Here is a 17,199-nt window from a genome sequence, read left to right as displayed (position 1 = left end):
ACCACTCTTGTCTTAGCTTCTGTGATAAGATACTTTTCTGTCACAAAATAATGTCAGTTTATCTTTTCTCATGTTTACTTTTTAATTTTTTTTTTTTACCCCAGTGTATTAGCTCCTGGGAGACGCTGTGATCAGATGTCACAGGTTAGATGGTTTAAACAGCCAGTCACAAGTCCAGGATGAAGGCATTGGCAGATTGGCTACAGCATGTGTTCCTGGTGTGCCTGTTCAGTGGAATTATATCTGAGGATTTCTCAAACCTAAAGACATCCAAGCAGGATGAATCCAGACCCACAAATAGACATGGCCAGATAAGACCCTGCATGACATGTTGCATTCAAAATGTCAAAAATAAGCAGATAAACCCTACAGAGGCTATCAGAGGACAATGTTCCTCATAAGGAAACATCAGAGTAACATCAGGTGTCTTATCAACAACCCCCAAAGCCAGGAAAGCGTGAACTGGCATATTATATACACTAAAAGTAAATAAGCAACTCAATGAAGTTATCTTTTTAAATTGGTGGAGAAATAAAAATTGAAATATTTTAAAAATAAGCATACAGGGCTTAAGTGATGGTTTAGAGGTTAAGAACACTGCTCTTCAGAAGACTAGAATTTAATTCCCAGAACCTACATATTGGCTCACATTTATCTGTAACTCCAGTTCCAGGGGATCCAATGTCTTTTCTGGTCTCTGGCACCAGGCACATGTGAGGTGCATACAGACTTACATTCAGGAAAAACACCACACATATACAATATTAATTAGGTAAGTTGTATAATTGCTAAGGGAGTACTATGCACAGAAGAAAAAGGCAATTTCACCCATGAGAACACAAAAAGGGTACATACATTACATGAGAAGAATGACAGAGAATAGATGGGAAAGAAACATTCAACACAGCAAATGAGAAACCCCCAATACTGGAAGAAGAACCCCCAATAAGTCAGCCAACTCTAACAAGCAGCGTGATTGTCAGCTATGCAAACCTCTTTCCATAGTAACCTTGAATGCAAAGGCTCACAAAAGACACAGGTTGACTCAAAAAACTAGATCCAACGTCGTCATCAGTACCGAACTTGGGAAATGCACAAATAATTGGAGACTGAACAATATACTTTTGAATGAACAGTGGGTTCTTGAGGAAATCAGAATTTTAAAAACTCCTAAGATCAAATGAAACACAGTCTACAAGATACATCCAAGTCAGTCCCAAGAGAGAAGTTTATAGCTATAAGATGATCAAAGAGAGATTTCAGATAACTTAGTGATCCACCTCAGGCTGTGGCAAAGATTATGGCAGAAGTGAATGAAACAGGAAATAAATGCATTGAATTGATCAAAGAGCTGTTTGAGACGATAAATGAGTGACAACCAAAGCTAAACTAACCAAAAGCAAGAGAAGACCCAAATGATTCCGTTTAGAGGTAAAAGGGCACTCGTGGGCTGGCTCAGTGGCTCAGTGGGTGCTTGTTCTGCAAGTTTGAGAATTTGCTCAGATTCTCACCACCCACATAGAATGGCACCCACAGCTGTGCGTGCTGCCAACACCATCAGGGTGTGGTGACAAGTAGGTCCAGAGTGCTCATTGATCGGCCAGTCTTGCTCAAAACGTTGACTGTAGAATCAATGAGAAACCCTGTCTCAAGCTAGTAAGGTAGAGAGCAACACAGGAAGCTACCCAGTGCCCCGCTCTGTCCTTCATGCGTGCCCATGATCATCCATACCTTTATATACCTCACGCACTTCACTAAAATGTCTTCCCAAGGAGATGCACACAATGTCTAACCTTCCTCCTAAGTGTCCAATGACAAGGAGGTACAATTACACTCGGAAACCACTGAGTTTATTGAGCTTACAGAGCACAGGTAAGGGGTTACTTACTGCGGGTGCCCTCACCAGACAGTCTAAATCTAGGAGGAATAATGGTGTTTTGGTAGCCACATAGATGGAGTCCTTCTGTCCTAGTGTTCTCGAGCCGCATACTCTATCCACAAGTAGTTAGATCAGAGCTGCGTACCACAGGTAGAAGGGGCAACTGGACACTCCTTCGAGGGTCTGGTGAGCTCCCGTGCCCTTCTGTGAGGGGATGTCAACGGTCATCATGCCCAGTGGGGATAATCTTTGCAAGTTAGCACAGGCAAAGTCCACCTGATGGCAGTTGCTTGTCTTGTAGAACAACTCTGTCCAGCATACACCATACATGAGAGAAGGGGTAGGGGAGAAAGGAAGGAAGGAGAAAGAAAAGGGAACGTTGTAATAAACTAAGATTCCAAAGAGCTAGAGAAACTTCGAAACATAAAATTCTAAACACAAGACCAACTGTTCCAGTTTATTTTGTTATATTCTATAACAAAGAGCATGGTTTACCGGAAGTCCCACACCCACGGATCCCGGCCCGCAGCAGCTCTCTGCTCCCAGACCCCGTGGGAAGGAGACCTCACCGCCTGGTCAGGTGGGCACTCCTGAGGCTGCAGAGCAGAAGAGACCACCAACACTGCCCACCCCTGCCCACATCCCTGGCCCAAGAGGAAACTGTATAAGGCCTCTGGGCTCCCGTGGGGGAGGGCCCAGGAGCGGCAGGACCCCTGCCTGAGACACCGCCGGAACCTGAGGGAAACAGACCAGATAAACAGTTCTCTGCACCCAAATCCCGTGGGAGGGAGAGCTAAACCTTCAGAGAGGCAGACAAGCCTGGGAAACCAGAAGAGACTGCTCTCTGCACACACATCTCAGACGCCAGAGGAAAACACCAAACGCCATCTGGAACCCTGGTACACTGAAGCTCCCAGAAGGGGCGGCACAGGTCTTCCTGGTTGCTGCCGCCGCAAAGAGCCCGTGGGCAGCACCCCGAGAGCGAACCTGAGCCTCGGGACCACAGGTAAGACCAACTTGTATGCTGCAAGTGACCTGCCTGGTGAACTCAAGACACAGGCCCACAGGAACAGCTGAAGACCTGTACAGAGGAAAAACTACACGCACGAAAGCAGAACACTCTGTCGCCATAACAGGCTGAAAGAAAACAGGAAAATAGGTCTACAGCACTCCTGACACACAGGCTTATAGGAGAGTCTAGCCACTGTCAGAAATAGCAGAACAAAGTAACACTAGAGATAATCTGATGGAGAGGGGCAAGCGCAGGAACCCAAGCAACAGAAACCAAGACGACATGGCATCATCAGAGCCCAATTCTCCCACCAAAACAAACATGGAATGTCCAAACACACCAGAAAAGCAAGATCTAGTTTCAAAATCATATTTGATCATGATGCTGGAGGACTTCAAGAAAGACGTGAAGAACTCCCTTAGAGAAACACAGGAAAACACTAATAAACAAGTAGAAGCCTACAGAGAGGAATCGCAAAAATGCCTGAAAGAATTCCAGGAAAACATAAATAAACAAGTAGAAGCCCATAGAGAGGAGACACAAAAATCCCTGAAAGAATATCAGGAAATCATAAATAAACAAGTAGAAGCCCATAGAGAGGAGTCAAAAAAATCCCTGAAAGAATTCCAGGAAAATACAATCAAACAGTTGAAGGAATTAAAAATGGAAATAGAAGCAATCAAGAAAGAACACATGGAAAAAACCCTGGATATAGAAAACCAAAAGAAGAGACAAGGAGCTGTAGATACGAGCTTCACCAACAGAATACAAGAGATGGAAGAGAGAATCTCAGGAGCAGAAGATTCCATAGAAATCATTGACTCAACTGTCAAAGATAATGTAAAGCAGAAAAAGCTACTGGTCCAAAAGATACAGGAAATCCAGGACTCAATGAGAAGATCAAACCTAAGGATAATAGGTATAGAAGAGAGTGAAGACTCCCAGCTCAAAGGACCAGTAAATATCTTCAACAAAATCATAGAAGAAAACTTCCCTAACCTAAAAAAAGAGATACCCATAGGCACACAAGAAGCCTACAGAACTCCAAATAGATTGGACCAGAAAAGAAACACCTCCCGTCACATAATAGTCAAAACACCAAACGCACAAAATAAAGAAAGAATATTAAAAGCAGTAAGGGAAAAAGGTCAAGTAACATATAAAGGCAGACCTATCAGAATTACACCAAACTTTTCACCAGAAACTATGAAAGCCAGAAGATCCTGACAGATGTCATACAGACCCTAAGAGATCACAAATGCCAGCCCAGGTTACTGTATCCTGCAAAACTCTCAATTAACATAGATGGAGAAACCAAGATATTCCATGACAAAACCAAATTTACACAATATCTTTCTACAAATCCAGCACTACAAAGGATAAGAAATGGTAAAGCCCAACATAAGGAGGCAAGCTATACCCTAGAAGAAGCAAGAAACTAATCGTCTTGGCAACAAAACAAAGAGAATGAAAGCACACAAACATAACCTCACATCCAAATATGAATATAACGGGAAGCAATAATCACTATTCCTTAATATCTCTCAACATCAATGGCCTCAACTCCCTAATAAAAAGACATAGATTAACAAACTGGATACGCAATGAGGACCCTGCATTCTGCTGCCTACAGGAAACACACCTCAGAGACAAAGACAGACACTACCTCAGAGTGAAAGGCTGGAAAACAACTTTCCAAGCAAATGGTCAGAAGAAGCAAGCTGGAGTAGCCATTCTAATATCAAATAAAATCAATTTTCAACTAAAAGTCATCAAAAAAGATAAGGAAGGACACTTCATATTCATCAAAGGAAAAATCCACCAAGATGAACTCTCAATCCTAAATATCTATGCCCCAAATACAAGGGCACCTACATACGTAAAAGAAACCTTACTAAAGCTCAAAACACACATTGCACCTCACACAATAATAGTGGGAGATTTCAACACCCCACTCTCATCAATGGACAGATCATGGAAACAGAAATTAAACAGAGATGTAGACAGACTAAGAGAAGTCATGAGCCAAATGGACTTAATGGATATTTATAGAACATTCTATCCTAAAGCAAAAGGATATACCTTCTTCTCAGCTCCTCATGGTACTTTCTCCAAAATTGACCATATAATTGGTCAAAAAACGGGCCTCAACAGGTACAGAAAGATAGAAATAATCCCATGCCTGCTATCGGACCACCAGGGCCTAAAACTGGTCTTCAATAACAATCAAGGAAGAATGTCCACATATACTTGGAAATTGAACAATGCTCTACTCAATGATAACCTGGTCAAGGAAGAAATAAAGAAAGAAATTAAAAACTTTTTAGAATTTAATGAAAATGAAGGTACAACATACCCAAACTTATGGGACACAATGAAAGCTGTGCTAAGAGGAAAACTCATAGCGCTGAGTGCCTGCAGAAAGAAACAGGTAAGAGCATATGTCAGCAGCTTGACAGCACACCTAAAAGCTCTAGAACAAAAAGAAGCAAATACACCCAGGAGGAGTAGAAGGCAGGAAATAATCAAACTCAGAGCTGAAATCAACCAAGTAGAAACAAAAAGGACCATAGAAAGAATCAACAGAACCAAAAGTTGGTTCTTTGAGAAAATCAACAAGATAGATAAACCCTTAGCCAGACTAACGAGAGGACACAGAGAGTGCATCCAAATTAACAAAATCAGAAATGAAAAGGGAGACATAACAACAGATTCAGAGGAAATTCAAAAAATCATCAGATCTTACTATAAAAACCTATATTCAACAAAACTTGAAAATCTTCAGGAAATGGACAATTTCCTAGACAGATACCAGGTACCGAAGTTAAATCAGGAACAGATAAACCAGTTAAACAACCCCATAACTCCTAAGGGAATAGAAGCAGTCATTAAAGGTCTCCCAACCAAAAAGAGCCCAGGTCCAGACGGGTTTAGTGCAGAATTCTATCAAACCTTCATAGAAGACCTCATACCAATATTATCCAAACTATTCCACAAAATTGAAACAGATGGATCACTACCGAATACCTTCTACGAAGCCACAATTACTCTTATACCTAAACCACACAAAGACACAACAAAGAAAGAGAACTTCAGACCAATTTCCCTTATGAATATCGACGCAAAAATACTCAACGAAATTCTGGCAAACCGAATCCAAGAGCACATCAAAACAATCATCCACCATGACCAAGTAGGCTTCATCCCAGGCATGCAGGGATGGTTTAATATACGGAAAACCATCAACGTGATCCATTATATAAAAAAACTGAAAGAACAAAACCACATGATCATTTCATTAGACGCTGAGAAAGCATTTGACAAAATTCAACACCCCTTCATGATAAAAGTCCTGGAAAGAATAGGAATTCAAGGCCCATACCTGAACATAGTAAAAGCCATATACAGCAAACCAGTTGCTAACATTAAACTAAATGGAGAGAAACTTGAAGCAATCCCACTAAAATCAGGGACTAGAGAAGGCTGCCCACTCTCTCCCTACTTATTCAATATAGTTCTTGAAGTTCTAGCCAGAGCAATCAGACAACAAAAGGAGGTCAAGGGGAATCAGATCGGAAAAGAAGAAGTCAAAATATCACTATTTGCAGATGATATGATAGTATATTTAAGTGATCCCAAAAGTTCCACCAGAGAACTACTAAAGCTGATAAACAACTTCAGCAAAGTGGCTGGGTATAAAATTAACTCAAATAAATCAGTTGCCTTCCTCTATACAAAAGAGAAACAAGCCGAGAAAGAAATTAGGGAAACGACACCCTTCATAATAGACCCAAATAATATAAAGTACCTCGGTGTGACTTTAACAAAGCAAGTAAAAGATCTGTACAATAAGAACTTCAAGACACTGAAGAAAGAAATTGAAGAAGACCTCAGAAGATGGAAAGATCTCCCATGCTCATGGATTGGCAGGATTAATATAGTAAAAATGGCCATTTTACCAAAAGCAATCTACAGTTTCAATGCAATCCCCATCAAAATACCAATCCAATTCTTCAAAGAGTTAGACAGAACAATTTGCAAATTCATCTGGAATAACAAAAAACCCAGCATAGCTAAAGCTATCCTCAACGATAAAAGGACTTCAGGGGGAATCACTATCCCTGAACTCAAGCAGTATTACAGAGCAATAGTGATAAAAACTGCATGGTATTGGTACAGAGACAGACAGATAGACCAATGGAATAGAATTGAAGACCCAGAAATGAACCCACACACCTATGGTCACTTGATTTTTGACAAAGGAGCCAAAACCATGAAATGGAAAAAAGATAGCATTTTCAGCAAATGGTGCTGGTTCAACTGGAGGTCAACGTGTAGAAGAATGCAGATCGATCCATGCTTATCACCCTGTACAAAGCTTAAGTCCAAGTGGATCAAGGACCTCCACATCAAACCAGACACACTCAAACTAATAGAAGAAAAACTAGGGCAGCATCTGGAACACATGGGCACTGGAAAAAATTTCCTAAACAAAACACCAATGGCTTATGCTCTAAGATCAAGAATCGACAAATGGGATCTCATAAAACTGCAAAGCTTCTGTAAGGCAAAGAACACTGTGGTTAGGACAAAACGGCAACCAAGAGATTGGGAAAAGATCTTTACCAATCCTACAACAGATAGAGGCCTTATATCCAAAATATACCAAGAACTCAAGAAGTTAGACCGCAGGGAAACAAATAACCCTATTTAAAAATGGGGTTCAGAGCTAAACAAAGAATTCACAGCTGAGGAATGCCGAATGGCTGAGAAACACCTAAAGAAATGTTCAACATCTTTAGTCATAAGGGAAATGCAAATCAAAACAACCCTGAGATTTCACCTCACACCAGTGAGAATGGCTAAGATCAAAAACTCAGGGGCCAACAGATGCTGGCGAGGATGTGGAGAAAGAGGAACACTCCTCCATTGTTGATGGGATTGCAGACTGGTACAACCATTCTGGAAATCAGTCTGGAGGATCCTCAGAAAACTGGACATTGAGCTGCCTGAGGATCCAGCTATACCTCTCTTGGGCATATACCCAAAAGATGCCCCAACATATAAAAAAGACACGTGCTCCACTATGTTCATTGCAGCCTTATTTATAATAGCCAGAAGCTGGAAAGAACCCAGATGCCCTTCAACAGAGGAATGGATACAGAAAATGTGGTACATCTACACAATGGAATATTACTCAGCTATCCAAAACAACGACTTCATGAAATTCGTAGGCAAATGGTTGGAACTGGAAAATATCATCCTGAGTGAGCTAACCCAATCACAGAAAGACATACATGGTATGCACTCATTGATAAGTGGCTATTAGCCCAAATTCTTGAACTACCCTAGATGCCTAGAACAAATGAAACTCAAGACGGATGATCAAAATGTGAATGCTTCACTCCTTCTTTAAAAGGGGAACAAGAATACCCTTGGCAGGGAAGAGAGAGGCAAAGATTAAAACAGAGACTGAAGGAACACCCATTCAGAGCCTGCCCCACATGTGGCCCATACATATACAGCCACCCAATTAGACATGATGGATGAAGCAAAGAAGTGCATGCCGACAGGAGCCGGATGTAGATCGCTCCTGAGAGACACAGCCAGAATACAGCAAATACAGAGGCGAATGCCAGCAGCAAACCACTGAACTGAGAATAGGACTCCCGTTGAAGGAATCAGAGAAAGGGCTGAAAGAGCTTGAAGGGGCTCGAGACCCCATATGTACAACAATGCTAAGCAACCAGAGCTTCCAGGGACTAAGCCACTACCTAAAGACTATACATGGACTGACCCTGGACTCTGACCTCATAGGTAGCAATGAATATCCTAGTAAGAGCACCAGTGGAAGGGGAAGCCCTGGGTCCTGCTAAGACTGAACCCCCAGTGAACTAGACTGGTGGGGGGAGGGCGGCAATGGGGGGATGGTTGGGAGGGGAACACCCATAAGGAAGGGGAGGGGGGAGGGGGATATTTGCCCGGATACCGGGAAAGGGAATAACACTCGAAATGTATATAAGAAATACTCAAGTTAATAAAAAAAAAAAAACCTGACCTGAAATATTACTGAAAAAACAAACAAACAAACAAACAAAAAAACAAACAAAAAAAAAAAAAAACAAAGAGCATAACCAAAACAACTTGGGGAAGAAGGAAGTGATTTGGGCTTACAGTTCCAGAAGGGTCAGAGTCCATCGTGGTGGGGAATCAGGGCCACAGGAAACAGGACAGCTGAGGGCTCATGTCTCAAACTCTAAACAGTAAGTCAGAGCAATTGTGAATGGCACATAGCTTTTAAAATTTCAAGCCCATCCCCAGTGCCCTTCTTCCAGCGAGCCCACACCTTGTGAATCTAGCCAAACAGCATCGCCAGCTGGGATCCCAGCATTTAAACACCAGAGCCTGTGTGGGACATTCATGTTCAAACCACCACACCGTCCAGAGCTCAGACCAGAAAACAGAGACAGACTCATTACTAGCAATGTGATGGGAGTAGTTAAAAATCTCACGAAAAAAGAACTCAGGGGTAAAGAGATTTCTTGCTGAATTTCAGGAAAATCTAAAACCACTTCTGAAAATGTTGTACAAAACAGAAATAGGAATGAACACCTGCAAATTCATTCCATAAAGTCAGCATTACCCTGACACCAAAACCAGGTATCACAACATAACAACAACGAAACAAAAACAAGCAAACAAAAATCCTTATAGACCAATCTCGCTGATGAACACTGGGAAAAAATGCCAACAAAATGCTTGAAAACTAAGCTCAAGAGCACACCAAGATCATACACCATGACCAACTTTGTTTCAGCCCAGCAATACCATGCTGGTTCAATATATGCAAGCATGTAATACATGTAACATATGTAATGCAGCATGTAATAGGCCCAAAGACAGAAATCTTACGATCATCTTGATGGATGCAGAAAATGCATTTGACAAAGTTCAGCAAGTCTTAAGGACAAGAGTAATGAAGACAGTTGGGATTGACGGAGCATAGCACAACATAATAAAGGCTACACCAGGCACAGCCAACATTATACGAAGTGTAGAAAACAGGTTTGTTTTTTTTTTTTTAATCTAGAATGAGACAAAGATATCCATTCTTTTATTCTTATTCAAAATAATGTTTGAACAATTGGCCAAAGCAATAAAACAAGAGGGATATATAAGACAGATAAAAAAATGGAAAGAAGTAAAAATATTTACTATTGCAAATGATGTAATTCTATACTTAAAAGACCCCACAGATTCCAACAGAAGACTATTAGACCTATTTCAGTGAAGTTTTAGGACATAAAATCAATACACAAAAATCAACATCTTTTTTATATATATACTAATTTGGCTATATACACATTTGCTGAGAAACTATCTCATTCACAATAGCTTCAAAAATATCAAGGAATATACCTAGCCAGGGAGGTGGAAGACCCCTCAATGAAAACATTAAGATACTGAAAATTTGAATAAGACGCTAGACCATGCACGGTAAGACCATGTCTCCAAAACCAAACAAAACTCTATTACAGAGCCCTAGTGACAGAGGTAGTATATTAATGGAATAAAATGTATACCTTGGTAAATGGAACATAATAGAGAAAATAAATACCCAGAAATAAACCCAAATAGCCATGGCCATCTAATTTTTGACAAAGTTGCCAACATATGCTTGAAATAAGATAGCCTATTAAATAAATGGTGCTTGCAAGTCTGAATTTCCACATGCAGAAAAATAAGTTTAGATTCATATCTCTCACCTGTAGCAAAGTCAGTTCAATGTGAATCAAAGAACTTGATTTAAAACTCTAAATGCATAAACAGCTAAAGAAAAACAAGAAATACTTCGAGATATAGGTATGGGCAAGAACTTTGAGGAGAACTCCAGTAGCACAGGATTGGGATCATGTGGTGTTAAAATGTTTCTGCATAGCAAGAGAAACTGTGAACAGAGCAAACAGCATGCAGGATGGGAAAGACCTTTCCTCACTATGCCTGATATGGGGTTAGTAGAACAACTAAAGAACAGAAAACTAAACACCGAAACCCCCAAAACTGCCCATTAGGGAATGGATCAATGGACTGAAAGGTCAGTTCCTAAGGACTACAAACAGCCCATAATTATTTTTAAAGTATTTAACACCCTTAGCTCTCAGAAATTGCAAGCTGAAACTTGCCATGCAGGCATAAGGACCTAAATTCAACCTTTTGTGCACGCACATGCACACAGAGCCAGATGTGCCAGACGCTTATAACCCAAGCACTGGGGATGTAGAGAAGAGCTCCCTGGTTAGGTCCAGTCCAATGAGAGACCCCTCCCCTGCCAAAAAACCAAGGTAGACTATCTCTCCTGAGGCATGACACCTCAGGTTGTTCCCTGGCTTCTATTGCATATGTGTGCACACACAACAAAATTGTTTTGAGATTCCATATCATGCCAGTCAGAATGGCTATCATAAAGACACCGATTGACAGCACCACTGAGGAGGATGCAGAGGGAAGGAGCACACTCATTCACTGTTGATGGGAGCATAAACGTGCAGCAGCAACTGTGGACTCGGTGCGAAGAATTATCAAAAAGAAAAACGGAATACAATATGTCCCCATTACACCCTCCTAGACATATACCAAAAATCCTCTGCATCCTACTCAGAGACATTTTTCGTGACTGTTGCTACTCTACATAATAGCTAGGAAATGGAATAGGCCTAGATGTCCATCAACTGATGAGTAGATAATGAGGATACGCTATATATATATATATATATATATATATATATATATATACACACAATAGTATTCGATTCAGGTATAAAACATGAACTTTTGAGTGAGGTAACCCAGATCCAAAAGGATATACATGGTATGTACTCACTGATAAGTGGATATTAGCCAAAAAGTACAGAATACCCAGGATACAGCCCACAGACTTTAAGAAGTTTAACAAGCAGGAAGGCCCAGGTAAGGATGCTTCAATCCCACTTAGAGGGGGAAACAAAACACAGGAGACAGAGGGAGGATGTATGTGGGTGGGAGAGTAGAGGGAGAGGGGAAAAGGGGAACAGGATCAGGTATCAAGGAGGGGACAGGAGAGAAACCCAGAGGACCAGGAGAATGAATGGAAATATGTAATTTCTGGGGATGAGAGGTCAGGGAACTCTCTAGAAAGTACCAGACGCCTGGGAGATGAGAGACTCTCAGGGCTCAGTGGGGGTGACCTTAGCCAAAATGCGCAGCAGTGGGGAAAGAGAACTCTATAAGATTCCACCTCCAGTAGACAGGGCCCCAAGTGGAGGGACAGGGTTACCAACCCACAGTCAAAATTCTGAGCCAGAATTGTTCCCATCTGAAAGAACTGCAGGGACAAAAATGGAGAAGAGACTGAAGGAAAGGCTGTCTAGTGACTGGTCCAGCTTGGGATCCATCTCAAGGGGGTAGAAGGGAGGCACCAAGCCCTGACACTGTTACTGAAGCTATGATGTCCTTACAGACAGGAGCCTGGCATGGTTGTCCTCTGAGAGGCTCAACAAGCATCTGACTGAGACAGAGGCAGATACTTAATACACAACCACTGGACCCCTGTGGAGGAATTAGGGGAAGCTGAAGGGGAGGGGAACCCCATAGGAAACCAGCAGTCTCAACTAACCTGGGCTCCTGGGAGATCCCAGAGATGGAGCCACCACACAACATACACGGGCTGGGCCACAGCCCCAGGCACATATATAGTACAGAACTGCCTGGTCTGTGAGAAGATGTGCCTAATCCTCCTTGAGAGACCTGAGACCCCAGGGAAGGAGATACCCTCTCAGAGGCAAGAGGGAGGTGGAATGGTGTGAGGAACCATGGGGTGGGGTGTGGGGGGTAATGGCTGGACTGTAAATAAATAAAATAATTAATTAAAAAATGAACTTTGCTAGAAAATGGATGTAGCAGAACTATCTTAAGTAACTCAGGCTCAGAAAGATAAAAGATGCTTTGTCTCATCTTCTACTTCGTGTGTATGTGGGAATGGCTGAGTAGCAGACATGAAACCGGAAAGGGTCCACGAGAAATACTAAGGAGGCGGGAGAGAAACATGAGATGAAACTGGAAAGGGAAAGGCAGCGGGAGGAAAGAGAAGCAGGACATGGGGAGCAAGGAAGTGATTTGTGATGTGGGGATCAATTAAACTAAGTGTGCATGAAAATGTCATAGGGAGTTCTGTTGCTGTGTATCTAATTACAAAATAAATTTAAAAAGAAAATTGATCTTCATACTTTACCAGTCAGTCATCAGAGCAGCACGTTTATCTACCAACTGAGTGCATATCTCTAGGTTTTTGAAAACCTTATTTTTTATTTATTCCTTGAAATTTTCATGTATGTATACAATGAATGGTGATTATATGTACCTACTGTTTCCTCCTCCATTCCCCACCCCCCGGACACCTTCGACACATCTCCCTCTCAACTGCATAGTCTTTTCCTATTCGTGTCCCTAGAAGTCCACTTAGCACTGTCTATGTGTGCATGTCAATCAGGCCTGGGGCCATTCACTGCAGGACAGGCACACCACTACTGGGCACACCTGTTGGACAGTCTGACTCCATCTTAAGATTAGAAATCATCTTCTTACAAGGTCAAAATAAATTCATTCCTGTGTTCTATAAAATTTGGACTTGACTAGTTCTTGACTCATTTTCTGGAACTTGACGTGTTCTGTACCCTATACTCTAACACCTACCCCGATAAGACGATCTGCCAAGTACTTGAGATGTTCAACCAAGTTTCTTTGTAACCAAAATTCCTCTAGAAATCTCCCAACCCTTAAAAGACCTCTAGTCTTACAGTAGTTAGGGCTAGAGAAACCCATTGTCTTCTGCGTTCAATGCCATTTTCTCAAACCCAGCTTTAGGGAGATAACTCTGAACAAGACCAAACCAAACAAAAAAAAATCCCCCAAAAACAAAAAAACAAAACAAAAAACTTGCATAATTTAACCAAAGAACTTAGGTAATGAATGGCCTTCCTTACTCTTGTTTGGTGGGGATTAACACACCCTCAAGGAACAGTGACTTCCCTAGTAGCCATTGACTGCTGATAGCTTAGCTGTGGGTGAGTTCTCACTCTCACTTAGTGCTGAACATTCAACAGCCATTTGTTCTCAGCCCTCTAACCAGGTATCTGTCTCTGCATTAACCACTGCCCACGGTGAAATAAAAGCTTCTCTAAAGTTGAGAGTAGCATGATATATGGATAGCGACATAAATATTTAGAAGACATTTTGACAACATGACCATCTAGGGCCTAGACCCTCCAAACCATGGCCTTTTGACCAGGCTTACAATATCACATGTGTCTCCCCACCTATGGACCAGTTCTCAAACCCAGTCAGAAAGCAGGTTGGTTACCACTATAACCTTTGATGCCACTGTTACACCAATGGGATATTCTTGCTTAGCAAGTTGGTATGGTTGAATATCAGATCCAGCACTGATTAGGACCATTGATGTCTTTCCGCCTCTGTGGTCTGAATAACACCTTCCATTAAAAACTTCCTCACTGGTTCATAAGGGCTGAAGCACAGCCTTCTGGGAGTCCTCGCAGACCAACTCAATAGTCAAATAAATCTAGACTGCTACATGCCACTGAATTCTTTAGTTGTTTGTTACAAATATATTTGTTATAAATATATTAACATAGTGAGAAAACAGCCATTTCATTGCAGGCCACATAGATGCCACGTACAGTAAAAATAGAATGTCTGGGTGGGTATCATACCTGTAGTCTCAGCACTCAGGAGATAGCATCATGAACTCCGACTTAGCCACCTAGTGGAAGACACTCACACACAGACACACAGACACACACACACACACACCACAGACACACACACATACCACACAGACACACAGGGGGGGGTAGGGAGGGAGAGGGAGAGAGACTGACTAATGGGGGTGAGCAGAAAGGTGGGAGCTAGAGGAATATCCAGTTCTTACATACATCTATCTTTATCCCACTGCAGAAGCATACTATGGTCTAGACATACTTTGCGATTTGGATTACCACCAATGAAAACTTGCACGTGTGTTGAGCAATCCAGCACTTGATGGGAAGAGTTATTGCTGCTCTTGTTCTGTAATAGCTATGTGCACAGCAGGAGCCAAGAGCTGGAAAGGGTAACCAGACAGAGTAGAATTCATAGCAAAACATCAAGGAAGACCACCTCATATTTACAAAGCGTATACGACAAATCTAATTGTTAACTTTTGTGTTCCTATAGCTGCAGATTTAAGTGGGTTTATCATCATATGATATGATAGTAACCCTTTTACTAACATACCTGAGGGGGAAATTGTTTTATCACTGTAAATTTTGAAAAGGATTTCAACAAACTAAGAATCATTCCTTATATCTAAAAGATGAATAAATAAAGATAATGAAAATATAAATTGATGGCTGCAGCCTAAACAAGATGAAATAAACTTGTTACTGCCATTAATATTTTGCCAAGGAAGCTTTAAAGCCACTTCTACTACATCAGGAACAAAACAAAGATACCTATTAATGCCATCTCCTTGGTGAGTTCAGTGTCCTGGAGGGTTTTAGCTAATGTAAAAGGAAAGAAAAAAATTAGAGACATAAGAATCATAAAGACAAGAAAATGATCTCTGTATAAAAGGAGAATCATACACCCATTCAGAGTCTGCCCCACATGTGGCCCATACATATACAGCCACCCAATTAGACAAGATGGATGAAGCAAAGAAGTGCAGGCCGACAGGAACCAGATGTAGATCTCTCCTGAGAGACACAGCCAGAATACAGCAAATACAGAGGCGAATGCCAGCAGCAAACCACTGAACTGAGAACGGGACCCCCGTTGAAGGAATCAGAGAAAGGACTGAAAGAGCTTGAAGGGGCTTGAGACCCCATATGTACAACAATGCCAAGCAACCAGAGCCTCCAGGGACTAAGCCACTACCTAAAGACTATACATGGACTGACCCTGGACTCTGACCTCATAGGTAGCAATGAATAGCCTAGTAAGAGCACCAGTGGAAGTGATTGTTGGGGGAGGGCATTAATGGGGGAGAATGGGGAGGGGAACACCCATAAAGAAGGGGTGAGGGAGGGGCTAGGGGGTGTTGGCTTGGAAACCGGGAAAGGGAATAACAATCGAAATGTAATTACCCAAGTTATTAAAGATGAAAGAAAAAAAAGGAGAATCATTTTCATATCTATTGTGAGAGTCAGCAGAGGAGAAACATTTGATACTGTTGGGCAGCCTAGGAGAACGGAGCTACATGCATGGATAAAAAACAGCCCCACTGCCGTAGACTGGAATCTAAATGAGTTCCCAGGTTTTCCTTATTCTTAAATGTCTTAAGTTAATGTACAAAACAATGGGCTTCACTGTGCCTCCGTTGTATCTGCGCCATCAGACCTTGCTCCCCTTTGCCTCCATTCCCACCTCTCTCCCTGTGTCCTCTTTCCTCTTCTAGTTCCTTTACGTCTCCCATGTGGCCTTTGTGTTGGCTTGGATGAGAGTGGCCCCCACAGGCTCATACATTTGCACACCTGATTCCAGTCGGTAGAACTGTTTGGGAAGGGTTAGGAGGTGTGGCCTTGGTTGAGGAGGTACATCACTCGGGGTGGGCTGTGAGGTTCCAAAAGCTCACACCATTCCCAGTTACCTCTTCCTGCTTCCGACTTGCAGATGCTTCATGAACTCTCAACTGCTGCTTCAATGCCTGCCCGCCTGCTGCCGTGTTCCCCCACATGCTGGTCATGGACTCATGCTATGCCCCCAGTCATCTCGTCTATAAATTGCCTTGGCTATGGTATTTTCACAGAGAAAAAAAGTAACTAGATAGCCCCCTTCTTTTTCTTCATTGTGTGTATTCTATACCGTATTTCACATCTGTAAGGGCTCTGCTTCCTGTCCCCTAATCTCCTTTGTAGTTTCATGACCCATAAACATAAAATATAATTAATTACACATGCATAAAATTTAAAATATAGGTTCCACATAAAAGAGAAAACTTGCAATGCAGTATTTGCAGTATTTGAGTCTGGCTTATTAAGTGATTTCTTGAGGCATCCATTTTTATGTAAATGTTATGATTTTATTTTTCTTTATGTGGAAATAAAGTCCAATTGGGTATGTGAATCATTTCTTTATTCATTCATCCCTTGATGGACATCCAGGCCTATTCCATTTCCTGGCTATTGTGAACAGAGTAGCTGTAAACATCAATGTGCAAGTATGTCTGAAGACTGATGACCTGGCATCCTGTGGGCGCCTGCCTGAGTGATACTCC

The 17,199-nt window shown here is 41.8% G+C and overlaps 1 protein-coding gene across 2 annotated transcripts in view; it reads left to right on the top strand.

The window, feature by feature from the left end:
* Chd1l (chromodomain helicase DNA binding protein 1-like) overlaps positions 1-8,774 on the top strand; it is an 86,491-nt gene extending 77,717 nt beyond the window's left edge. Inside the window, exon 23 of one of the 2 annotated variants that reach the window (XR_010063611.1) lies at positions 105-1,345. Coding sequence is in view for 1 of the 2 variants with exons in the window: in XM_063281902.1 (XP_063137972.1) it covers positions 4,393-7,605 (3,213 nt within the window). In the remaining variant the exon portion in view is untranslated. Of the gene's footprint in view, positions 1-104 lie in introns of both variants that reach the window. The other variant, XM_063281902.1, reaches the window with a different exon arrangement.
* The last annotated feature ends 8,425 nt before the right edge of the window (positions 8,775-17,199 follow it).

This window comes from Rattus norvegicus, chromosome 2 (genome assembly GCF_036323735.1).
Source record: "Rattus norvegicus strain BN/NHsdMcwi chromosome 2, GRCr8, whole genome shotgun sequence".
In the NCBI taxonomy this organism is placed as follows: domain Eukaryota; kingdom Metazoa; phylum Chordata; class Mammalia; order Rodentia; family Muridae; genus Rattus; species Rattus norvegicus.
This window is presented reverse-complemented; position numbering and strand designations above follow the sequence as displayed.